The sequence below is a fragment of the Pleurodeles waltl genome, chromosome 3_1 (genome assembly GCF_031143425.1).
Source record: "Pleurodeles waltl isolate 20211129_DDA chromosome 3_1, aPleWal1.hap1.20221129, whole genome shotgun sequence".
Taxonomy (NCBI): domain Eukaryota; kingdom Metazoa; phylum Chordata; class Amphibia; order Caudata; family Salamandridae; genus Pleurodeles; species Pleurodeles waltl.
Window position 1 is genome coordinate 1773389212 of NC_090440.1, and position 12061 is coordinate 1773401272.

The 12061-nt window shown below is 46.1% G+C and overlaps 1 protein-coding gene across 1 annotated transcript in view; it reads right to left on the reverse strand.

Annotated features, from left to right (window-relative positions):
• NCKAP1 (NCK associated protein 1) overlaps positions 1-12061 on the reverse strand; it is a 906912-nt gene that overhangs the window by 39045 nt on the left and 855806 nt on the right. Inside the window, exon 29 of the mRNA XM_069225777.1 lies at positions 10297-10406. Within this exon, the coding sequence (XP_069081878.1) occupies positions 10297-10406 (110 nt within the window). The remainder of the gene's footprint in view (positions 1-10296; positions 10407-12061) is intronic.

A 12061-nucleotide genomic window follows, 5' to 3' on the forward strand; every position in this document is an offset into this window, starting at 1 on the left:
TATGCAAATATTATTTCTTCTTGAACGGCCTTCACAGTCCTCAAGCTGCAGCTCCATATTTTTGATTGTGGCCTGCAAGTCCCAGATCTGGGCCTGCATCTCCTTCGCGTCTGTCTTAAGAGTTGTCATGATCTCTTCTACCTTCTTCATTTCACAAATCAGCCCTAACTAGGGTGACCCCCCATTGAAATCAAGTATATTTTTGTCTCCAAGGCAGTTTTCACACCCTGTATTTCCGATGCAATGGCATCCCTTCAGCCAACAAAGCACACAACTATGCCCATTAGCTGAAAGGACGCATAGTTACACGGATGTTAGGGGGATTACGTTGTTGGATTGTCAGAGCGATGCTAACAAGCGACCATCTTGTCAGGCAATTGGCCACCCCCCCCCCTCCATTTTCATGTTGATCTACCATTTCTGTGAGCATGAATAATATTAATGTTTAAATATTGCCTGACTGTAGCATTGTTTTGAATAACTACTATGGATCACTATAGAAATGTGAAAATGTGACCAGACGGTGATCACAGAACTAAGAAAGTTGCATAATAAGGCTCATTTATAACTCCGTCCTACAGCCAAAAACTAGTATTACTCAGGACAAGTTAATATATTATTTTATGAGGTAGATGATTAGGAATACTTCAGGATGGGATATCTGCATTAGAAAAGGCATTGGTTAAAAAGTAAGACTAAATCACAATGTGATAACACATGGTATTTAAATAATATGATCACAACTGATGATTTAAACAAGGATGGCTGGTCCAGGAAAAGCAGAAAGGCCAAAAACAAACAATGTAGGAAGCTGGCTCTTTATGTGGTATATCAATAACTAGACATTCCATGTAAAGACCCCAATGAGTGGACAGGGGCTTGCTGTGCAATCCCAAAGTGCTCTATTTGGAGGTAGTGCAGACATCCACAAATGCACACAATAGTCAATAAATGAGACACACAACTCAAAAAGAAGATACACACCAAGATGGCAGATTCTAAAATGTGGTGTCCACATCAGGCAGCTCACGTTACCTGTGGGACTGACCCGAGGGGTGGTCACACCTCTCTGAACCCTAAATTTCCTGCCTGTCCAGGTGACAAATAGGCCCTGGAGCAAGGAGGTCGGCATATCCCTTGTGAGGGAAGCCAGATCGTCATACCAAGGGTGGAGGGCTCCTTTGAAGCTCCCCGCCTTGGAAAGTAGATTTGCAGGTCATCTTGTTGGGTGGAGGCGTGTAACACCCCTTCCAGAGCAGCCTTTGTAGCTGACCGCCTAAGAGCAAAGGCTCTCACCTTAGGGGGTCCAAACACTTATCTTGTGGAGGCAGGCTCACTCAAACTAGTAAGCAAGCACACCAGAGGCTGGTAGGTTTTTAGGAGGCACCTATAAGGTGCGACCTGGGTGCATGTACTGATAAATCTATCACTGGCATCAGTGTGGGTTCATCAATTTGAGATGCTTGATACCAAACATCCCTATCTTCAGTGAAGCCATCATGTAGATGGGGAACTCATTCTGACCAGTGGCCAGCACAGGCATTTAAAACGGCTTCCCTGCCCACTTACTAAGTCTAGGATCGACAAAGTCATAGAAAGGGCGTATCTGCTCTTGCAGATATGCCCTCATATGCAATATTATGCACCCTGCCTTAGGGGTGTAAGGCCTGCTGTAGGGGTGACTTACATATATTGCATGCAGTGTTGGGGGACATGGCACACATGCTGAATGCCATGTTGTATTTTCATATTTGTCTGCACCAAGACATGCAGCCTGCAATGGCAGCCTGTCACGCCCTTGGGGAGGGGTCCCTCTTTAGTACCTCAGGCCCTAGGTACTAGGGGGTACCTTTTATTAAGGACTAACAGAGGGTGCTAAAGGGTTTGTCAATTGGGGAAACAATGGTCCAGTTGAGATCTGGCACTGGGGACCTGGTTGGCAGGAACCCAGTGCATTTTCAGTCAAAATCACATCAGGTATCAGGCAAAAAGTGGGGGTAACCATGCCAAAAAGGGGCACTTTTCTACAGCCAACAAATAATCTTTTGTAGTGTCCAACATAAGGTCTTGCTGGGTTAAAGAAAGAATAAACAAAAATATCTGAAAGCTTCGCTTGTAAGGGCTTTCAGTGTTTCAGACATCACCCCGGCAACAAATCTGTTGAAATGCCCAGCAAAGATGGATTTCGTGCAATGGTCCCTGGTAGCAAGGATGCCAACGAAGCAGTCAATTGCCACAACTCAATCTCCATCTATGGAGGTGTAAGTTGTGGAGGCTCTTATGAAGGACCTGTACTGTTGCTGAGGCATGAGATAAACCCAAAGTGAGAGTGTGATTGAATGACAGATGGTCATGCTCCCAGGTTTAGTGCCACACAATCCTGGACCTGTCTGGGGCAAATAGGTTCTTGATCATCTTCAGAGCTCTCTGCAGGAGAAGTAGTGGTAGCAAGGTGTAGACTTGTCTCCTGTTCCACTCTAACCAGAATTATTGCCCTGGTGGGAATGCAAACATAGAAAATCGTTGATATAGGAAGCTGGTTCTGTATATACCATAACAAAATGAGGTATGGTGTGCACAGAGACCAGTGGATCCCCAGTGGCTTAACAGAGGCTTAAGTAGATAATTCTAATACTCTCTTTTGTGGTAGTGTGGTCGAGCAGTTAGGCTTATCAGAGTGTAGTGCGAAGCATTTGTTGTACACACAAACAGACAAGAAATGAAGCACACACTCAATGACTAACTCCAGGCCAATGTTTTTATATTGCAAAAATATATTTTGTTACTGTATTTTTAGAACCAAAAGGATCTTTGTGGCAGGTAAGTACAGCTGTAAGTTTGTATCAAATATACTTTGCTTATGTTTTGCAGGTAAAACAGTTTACAAGTAATTACCACTTTTTAATTACAAAAGTAGACTGCAATTTCTCATAGGAACAAATACAGTCCTAGGGGAGGTAACATTTTAGCACAGTTAACAGGTAAGTACTCGACTTACGATCCCAGTCTTCGGGGGTTAGGATGTCCGCAGGTCAGGGTTCAAGTTGACCCCAAAAGTGCACCACCTGCAACACAGGGCCAACCGAGTGCAGAGGTCAAAGTTGTTGTTGGGTTTTTAATGGAATCCTATAGAGAATGGGACACTCGGAAAGAAACAGGTTGGAGGTAAGTACCCGCAACTTCAGGGCACAGACCTGGGGGGTTTGGATGAGCACCAAGGGTGGGGGGTGTTGGGGCACAGGTCAGCACCAAACATACACCCTCAGGAGCACAGGGGTGGCAGGAAACAAACACAGCAACAAAAGCCAAATGCTTTTCAATAAGGGAAGCCAAAGGGTCACAACATGCTGCAGGCTGGGTCCAGGAAGTCAGTTGTGGAAAACCAATGGCTAGACAAGTAGGTTAGGCACTTGCTGGATATTACTGGACTGTCGGCTGGATTCCCCAAGGCCAGGGAGCTGCGAGTGCCTCTGGGCGACGGGAATCTTCTGATCCAGTCTCAGTGAAGGAGGTCCTCTGGATTTAGGCTGCAGGTGTTGCCATGTAGGCCAGGAGGGGTCAACCCACGGTGGACTCTAGGTCAGAATGGCCTGGGGACCTTCTCTGGACCGGTGGGCCACCTGGATTTGGGCTGTGGGCGTCAGGTGCAGAGTGGGCAGGGCTTGCGGATTTGCGTGGTTTTGGAGTCCCTCTGGGATGTTTCTTGTGGACAGGGCTGCTGTCCTCAGGAGTTTTTGGTCCTCTGGTGGGCAGGCAGTCCTCTGGAGGTTTGTAGAGGTCGCTGGTCCTGCAAGATGTGTCTCCTTTTTGTAGCAGGAGTCTTTCTGCTGCAGACAGGCCGGTAGGGCTGAGGCCAAGTCCGTTGTCGTCTGGAGTCTTCAATGCTGGGGTTGCTTCTTCAGTCCTTCTTCTTGTGGCTGCCAGGAAACTGAAGAACCAGGTTCTGGGGTGCCCCAAAATAATAGATTTAGGGCGTTACAGGGGTCAGAAGGCCGTAGCCAATGGCTAATGTCTTTGAGGGTGGCTACACCCTTCCTGTACCCACTCCCTTTTGGGGGGAGGCATTCCTATCCCTATTGGCTACTCCCATCCAAAGCAAGATGAAGGATTCTGCAAGGAGGGAGTAAATTCAGCTCTGGACACTTAAGGGGTGGTCCCAGCTGCAGTAGTCACTCCTCGTTTTTCCTAATTTTCCCACCAGACCTGCTCCCAAAAGTGGAGCTTGGTCCAGGGGGCGGGATTCTCCACTAGTTGGAGTGCACTTAGGCAGTGTAACAGGAGGCCTGAGCCTTTGAGGCTCACAGCCAAGTGTTGAAGTTCCTGCAGGGGGGAGGTGTGGAGCATCTCCACCCACAGGCTTTGTTCCTGACCCCAGAGCGCACAAAGGCTCTCACTCCATAGGCTTCATGTGGTCAAAAACGTCTCTCTTAGAGGCACGCTGGCACAGACCAGTCATTAATACAGTTGGCATCTTAGAGATTTTTCAATAAATCCAACAATGGCATCAGTGTGGGTTTATTGAGCTGAGACGTTTGATACCAAACTTCCCAGTCTTCAGTGAAGCCATCATGGAGCTGTGGAGTTCGTAATGACAAACTCCCAGCCGATCTACTTAATGTGGCCACACTCCACTTACAAAGCCTAAGAATGCACTTAGAGACACTGTAGTGACACATGCAGCTATGCCCCCACCCGTGGTATAGTGCACCCTGCCTTAGGGCTGTAAGGCCTGCTAGAGGGATGCCTTACCTATTCCACAGGCAGTGGTTGGTAGGCATGGCATCCAAAGAGGGATGCCGTGGTTGGTAGGCATGGCATCCAAAGAGGGATGCCATGTCGACTTTACCTTTTTCTCTCCACCAGCACACACAAGCAGTAATGGCAGTGTGCATGAGTTTGGTGAGGGGTCCCTTAGGATGGCTTAATACATTTTACAAACGACTTAGCTGTGTGCCAGGGTTGTGCCAACTGTAGAAACAGTAGTGCAGTTTAGGGAAAGAACACTGGTGACAGGGCCCGATTAGCAGGATCCCAACACACACACAGTGAAATTAGCATCAACATTAGGCAAAATGTGGAGGGCTAACCATGCCAAACGTGGCACTTTCCTACAGTTTACAGATCTAGCTAGAACTCTACCCATAACATTGAATATGCCGCCTTGGGTTGCAGACACCACTCATGATCTGCCAGACGTCTGCTCAATTTGTTTGCTCTGGCATTCTGGGACCCCTACAGGTGGGTTTCTGGTAGATGTTCTGCTGCTCCAGAGACCTACAGAGACTTCTTTGCATATCACCCAGGACCCCCACTCCAGTCTGCTTATTGAAGTACCACATGGTGATAGTGTTATCCTTGAGAAACTCCACCAGTCTCCCTCAATAGACAACAGGAAAGCCTTTATGGCCAAACGAATGGCCACATACTCCAAAAGACAGATGTAGAACCATGCTTTCTGCTGGGGACCAGAGGCCTTTGATTTGCACCTCCCTTAGATGAGCCCTCCTCTCCTCAATGCAATCCAATCAAATCACTAGGTGGTGAAGGGAGAGTGGTCTGTCATAGGACATACTGGGATTGGTCAGCCACCGTCACACATCTTGGGCTATCTCCCTCATGACGATCATGGAGCCAGAGTAGCTGCCTCTATACTGTGCCCTCGGATTTCAGATGCCACTGTATGGCCTGCAAGTGCCACCTGGTGCTGCGGAGAAGGAGCATGCGTGAGGTCAGGAGACCAAGAAGCTTCAGAGCCACAGTGACCCAGGACCAAACTACAAACATGGGATCATAACCTCAAGCCCTTGAATTTCACTTTGTGCAGGACTGCCCAAATGAATGGTAACCTCTACGGGGGTATCAGGTGAGACTTAGGCTCATTTATAGTGAAACCCAATGATGTTATGAGTTCTGCAGTCGTCCAGAGGTGATCTATAAATGACTGCAGTGAGCCCATCTTGATCAGCTGCTGTTGAGGGACGGAAATACAGGAACCCCAAGATCCAAGGATTGGCAATGTTCACTTCAATTACTTTAGTGAACATCCAACAGGCCGGAGATTAACCTATATGTGAGATTGGCAACTTGAAAGTGTTCATGGCCCACTTTGAAACACAAGTAACGCCTGTGGAACTGTAACTTGAAGGTCATCATCCAGATTACTGCTTCCAGGGCAGACAGAATCTGAACCAATGTGAGCATTATGAATTTGTCCTTCAGCAGAAAGTCTCAATACCTTCAGTGATAGATCTTAGGCCATTCAACCTGTTAAGCAGAATGAGCACTCCTGTGTGAGGGAGGTCAGGAGTGTGCCCTGTATGTTTGTAGCCTGTGTCATGTCAAGTAGAAGATAACTGGGCATGCTGTTAACAAAAAAAAAAAAAAAATCTTTATCCTTAGTGTCCTGCTCAATCTACTCAGGAGGCATGGTGTAGAGAAAAATGAGCTCCTTACCTTCGGTAATGCCTTATCCAGTATAGACTATCTAGCCACAGATTACTTACCTTAGAATATCCCCAGGCATCAGACAAAATCTGGAAGATTTCTCAGCAGTACCTCTGCGTGCCAGTAGGCCGTGTCGCTCAGCTCTGCATTGGTACTGTCCGCGCCTGAAGTAATGTGAATGGTACCTATACAGGTGCCACCAGGCATGCTGACATCCATTCTTTCCTTTCTGCGAAAGATAGCAATGATCTGGGCTGAGCGACCATCCAGTCATTTTCTTACTTGCTTTTTGTTAACTCTTTGGGAGTTTTTCCCCTCCTGGTGTGAAGGATGTCACCCAAGAAACTGGCTGGTTTCATACCATCCTGAGCCTGATACAGGCAGATGTCAGCGAGAGACCCCCAACTTGGTGTGTTTGTGGTGTCTGGAGCGTGATCACAACTAAGAGACCTGTGGGGACTGACCCCACCATGTACCTGAATGCGCTAAGGGAGTGATCTTCAAGCTCCTTGCTGCCTGACGTCAGCACCCCTCAGGTGTTCACAAAGTGATGGCGTTGGTTGCAGCTCATACGCGCAGGTGGTGGGTTCTAGTCTTTCCCTACCTCAACAATGGGCTGCTGAAGGTGGGCTAGCCCTAGGTAGTCGTCTCTCACCTCCCAGACTACGGCAAACCTTTTGCACTTGCTGGGGTTTGCTATCAACATGCCAAAGTCACACCCGTCTACCTGCTAGACACTCCCTTTCAGTGGAGCAGTCTGAACACAATGCAGTATCAAACTTGCCCTCCTGAGCGGTGAGTCCAGGATATTTAGACTATGGTACTGATGTTTCAGCCTCTATCCTGGATTTCAATGAGAAACACTCTGAGGTTGTTGGGCCTCATGGCCTGCTGCATCCTGCTTGTGACACATGCTCATTGGCCTATGCATGCTCTGCAATGGGGACGGAAGTCCTTGTGGGGGCAGCAACAGGGCACTATCTTTGACGTGGTCCAGACCTCAGAGGGAACTGCTAAAGGGCTCCAGTGGTGGATGACGAACCACAACTTGGTCAGTGGTAGACTCCTCTCCCTTCCCCAACCAGAGATAACTGTAGTGACAGATGTGTTACTCCTGGGCTGGGACAACCATCTGCGAGAGGTGGAGATCAGATAATTCTGGCCTCCGGTGGAGTCTGAGCTCCACATCAGTCTGTTGGAGCTTTGGCCGAATTGTTTGGCATTGAAAGCCTTTCTACCTTAGATCAACGGTGTTTATGGACAACACTTCTGCCATGTGGTACTGCAACAAACAGGGTGGGGTCTTGGACCCTTTTCAAGATGCTCTATGTCTCTGGACATGGCGGAAATGCCAGGGCATTTCCTTGGTGGTTCAACACCTGTCGGGCTCTCTAAACACCAAGGCGGACAAACTCAGCCAAAGATGCCTAGAGGATCACACATGGCATCTCAGTCCAGAGGTGGTGCAAGGACTCTCTGAGCAGTGGGGAGAACCGTGGTCAGATCTGTTCACCACCACAGAGAACACAAAATGTTGGCAGTTTTGCGCACCGAAGTTTCCAAGGTGACTCTCGTCTCGATTGGAGCTCTGGCATCCTGTACACCTTTCCTACAATACAATTTCTGACCAGAGTTCTCAAAAACATCAGCAACGACCAGACCCAAGTTATTCTTATGGCTCCAGATTAAGTATGGAAAGTCTGGTATCCCAAGCTGTAGAGCATGACAATCGGTCCTCTGATCAAGCTGACCCTTTGAGAAGACCATCTGTCACAGCATCATGGGAAGGTTCTGCACCCAAACCTGTGCACCCTTCACATTTATGAGTGGCAAGGGAGAGGTGAGAGTTAATAACTGTTGAATTTCCTCCCGAAGTCTGTGTTATTCTGGCAGTCAGGTGTCTCACCACCACATTGGTGTATGCCTGCTGCCGGGATAGGTTTGTGACATGCTGGCATTCTCACAACATCGACCCCCTTGTGCACCAATATTCCAGGTTCTCCTATTTGCTCTCTATTTAGCCCAGTAGGGCTCTACTCTGGGCACAGTTCAAGGTTATCTTTCAGCCATTTCGGCTTTTTTTTGCGGTTGCCAGACCAAACTTTGTGATTTAGGTCACCTGTTGTGTCTAGGTTCTTAAAGGCTTGTGCACGTTACACCCCCGCCCCCCACCATTACGCATATTTCATTATGTGCGAGCGGGATCTGAACCTGCCCCTCGCTTTCGTGATGTGTGCACTGTTTGAACCTCTGCACAACTGCCCTCTCAAGCTCTTGACCTTCAAAACTGTCCTTCTAGGGGCTGTATCATTGGCTAGGAGAGGTCAGCGAATTAAAGAAGCTCTCAGCACACTGTCCTCAGACTACCTTCTATCTGGACAAGTTGGTTCTCCAGACACGTGCCTTCTTCCTTTCAAAGGCTGTGACTCCCTTACTTGTAGGCCAAAACATCACCCTGCCTAACTTCTTTGCTCAGTCTCATACCTCTAAAGAAGAGGGGAGGCTCCAATGTCTGGATCCAAATGACCACTGTCATTCTATTGGACATACAAAAGACTTTCGGTAGATGATCAACTCTTCGTGGAGTACGTAGCTGCTATGAGGGGAAAGGATGTGTAGAAATGGACCATCTCTAGATTAAAACCGTTCGCCTTTAAGATCTGCTATGCGCTGGCCAATAAGTAACCCCCTTAGGTATTGCTTGCTTATTCCACCAGAGGTAAGGTCGCACCCACTGAGTGAGCCCACAGAGTTCCTGTCCTAAATACCTGTCAGGCAGCAATGTGGACATCCTTCCACACATTTACCAAACACTACTGACTGGACAGTCTGGTCCATCACGACTGGCACTTCACCTGTTTGGTCCCACAGGACTTTCTGATTCAGAACTGGCTTTGCAGACCCACCTTTGGGAATGCACTGATTGGGTATTTATTGTAAGTTAAGGAATCTGTGCTAGAAGTCTATCAGATGAACAAGTTACTTTCCAGTGGTAATAGCTTATCTAATAGAGGCTCTATTTAGCCGCAGATTCCTTACTGACTCTCCCTCCACTGTAGTATCAGGAATATCCTTCTCAGAGCCTTAATTTTTCCTGCATCAGTGGTCAGGTCTCATTGAACCTCTGCGCGCCAGGAATGGAAAGTTGCGGAAGTAGCTGACATCAGTGTGTCGGGGTAGTGCCTACATAGGTTCCACGCTTATCACTTCTGGCACGGACTCAAAAAATCTAATGCTGAGGGATAGTCTAAGGTAAGGAATCTGCGACTAGAAGTCTATCAGTTAGCTAACAACAATATCTTGAATGTGACCAACAATATGTATTGACCAAGCTGCAGGATCAGTGTAGGTCCAGACACCTACTCTCCAGAACAGTGCAGGCCTTGTTCATTTAGGCACATGGCCGTTGTAATCAGTCTACCACCAGAGTCACCACAGTCCATTTTCACCTGGTGGGTCTCCCAGCAAACTCCTGCATAGCATACAGATGGTCAACAGGACCACCACAATGTGGGCTTGTTTCACTGCGGAACCCGTATAAATGCAAGGGCTCTTTACCAAATAAGGTTAATTATGTAAGCTCCAACTCTAATGTTCCTTGATTGGTGTTGCCACAAATAGACTGTATTGAGGAAAATAGGAGAATGGGTTGATACACAGATCCAAGTATTATAAACAAATAAACTGTAAAGGCTGGGTATGAAATATCCTCAACCCCCAATGTGTTTACATACTCAAGTTTACACACCGATCTTTCATGCCATAGCACTGAGCTTTCCCACAGAGGCAGAGCATTTGTTTTTTAGTGCAGGTTCAGCTTCTAAAATAATGATACATAAAAATTATACATACAGCCAGGAATTCTTTAAGGCGGTCTTCAATGCTCCCTTTGTGAATAGTAAACAAGGCTGCAGCAATCTGGTTAATAGCTTTTGCCAGGCAATGTATGTTGTTGCAGTGTCCTAAATAGAAAAAATCATGTGCATTAAAAGGTGCCAGCTACAATTACGTGTGTAACAAAAATCATTATTTACCAGACCCCCAAACCCTGTGGAGTCTGGTACCAATGCATTACAAGCTTATTGGGGCATTAAGAGGGAACACTATAGCACACAACTGTACATTTAGGAGAAAGTAATAAATTTTAAAGGTAACACATCTTAAAAAACTTCTATTAAGTGGACTCACTGTGCATTCAAAGCTAACTTTTTAAAAAAGAGCAGACCAAGAGACTGGCATGGAGAATACTGTGCTGTGTCTACTTGAGATTCCAAGGTTGACACTTATATGATCCATTCCACTAATGAAAAGCTAGGCTTACACAATGTGCCTTTTTCAGTGATTTCTGTAATATTTTAGGGACAACATCAAATTTGGTGTTTTCCATTGTAGAGAAATATAGCCTGTTTTCTGTGCAGTAAAGAAAAGGTTGGAAAAAGCTATACCCTTCAAAATACATGACAAATATAGAATGCACATTTGTTTAACAAAAATGTAAGTAAATGTAAGAATCAAACATGCTGTGTAGTGTTATTTTGTTTAAAAAAAACAGATAGCTTAGTGTCAGAACAAAAATCTAAATACTAAAAGCTTGGTGCCAAGTTATAAAACTGTTCTAGGGACTTGTGAGTGAAGTTGTGGGCAGGTAAAAAGGAGACAGTGATACCAGGGAACAGATAAACTTCAGCAAACAGAGAAAAGAATGCATCAAAGAGCACAGCTTGACGAGTGTGGATGAAGATAGAGCAGGGGAGGTCTTTAAGGGTCACACTGGAGAATAAAAAAAGAAACCGAAAAGAATGACAGACAGACTCAATCATGGATTCCTATGTGGCTTCAATGACACCACAAGGCATTTCAAGTTGCCGACTGCTGCTGTGGGATGCAGGTGAAGCCAATGAAGATTGCACACTGTGACCGGTGACTGGAGTTTCTGTACAGTACCAAGGTTGTTCTTTCTATTACTCCCAATCCAAGGATGATGCTGAATGGACGAACTGCACTACCATTAAGAATATTAAAGGTGGTGTTAAATGTAATCCCGCTTACCTGGCTCAAAGACCCTGCTGTAAATTGTACTGGCCCATCATAACCAAACAAGAAGCCGCCTTTGGATATAGCTCTGTGATCTACCTAATTAGCAATTACAGCGATCTCACTTGCTATTAGTAGCAATCTTTCACTTATACCTTTAATATATATATATATGCTCTCTTTCAAATCACTAAGCACTGAGCTGTGAAGTAATTCTTCTCATTCTCCTTTCTATTCACCGTGCCACCATAGTACTGCATTTACTTAGGGCTCTCGTACTGGAAAGCGTTATTTATGATGGGTGCACTCATGGTTGACAATTAGTGAATATCATGCTGATGGCAATCGGAGTAAGGTTTTTCGGTAGAAATTATTTTATCCAGATCATTTGTGGTACCATTATAGCTCAAAAACAATTTCATTATAAAACACAATTATGGCTTAAATAAAGAGAAAAGATAAGCGAGGTAATATTAAAGTGCGCTAAAGCCAAACACAAACGCCATTACAGGATTCTCTGATCAAGGACAAACACAAATCTATCCCACACTTGAATTGGTCTTGAACAAAATGTTGGTTATTA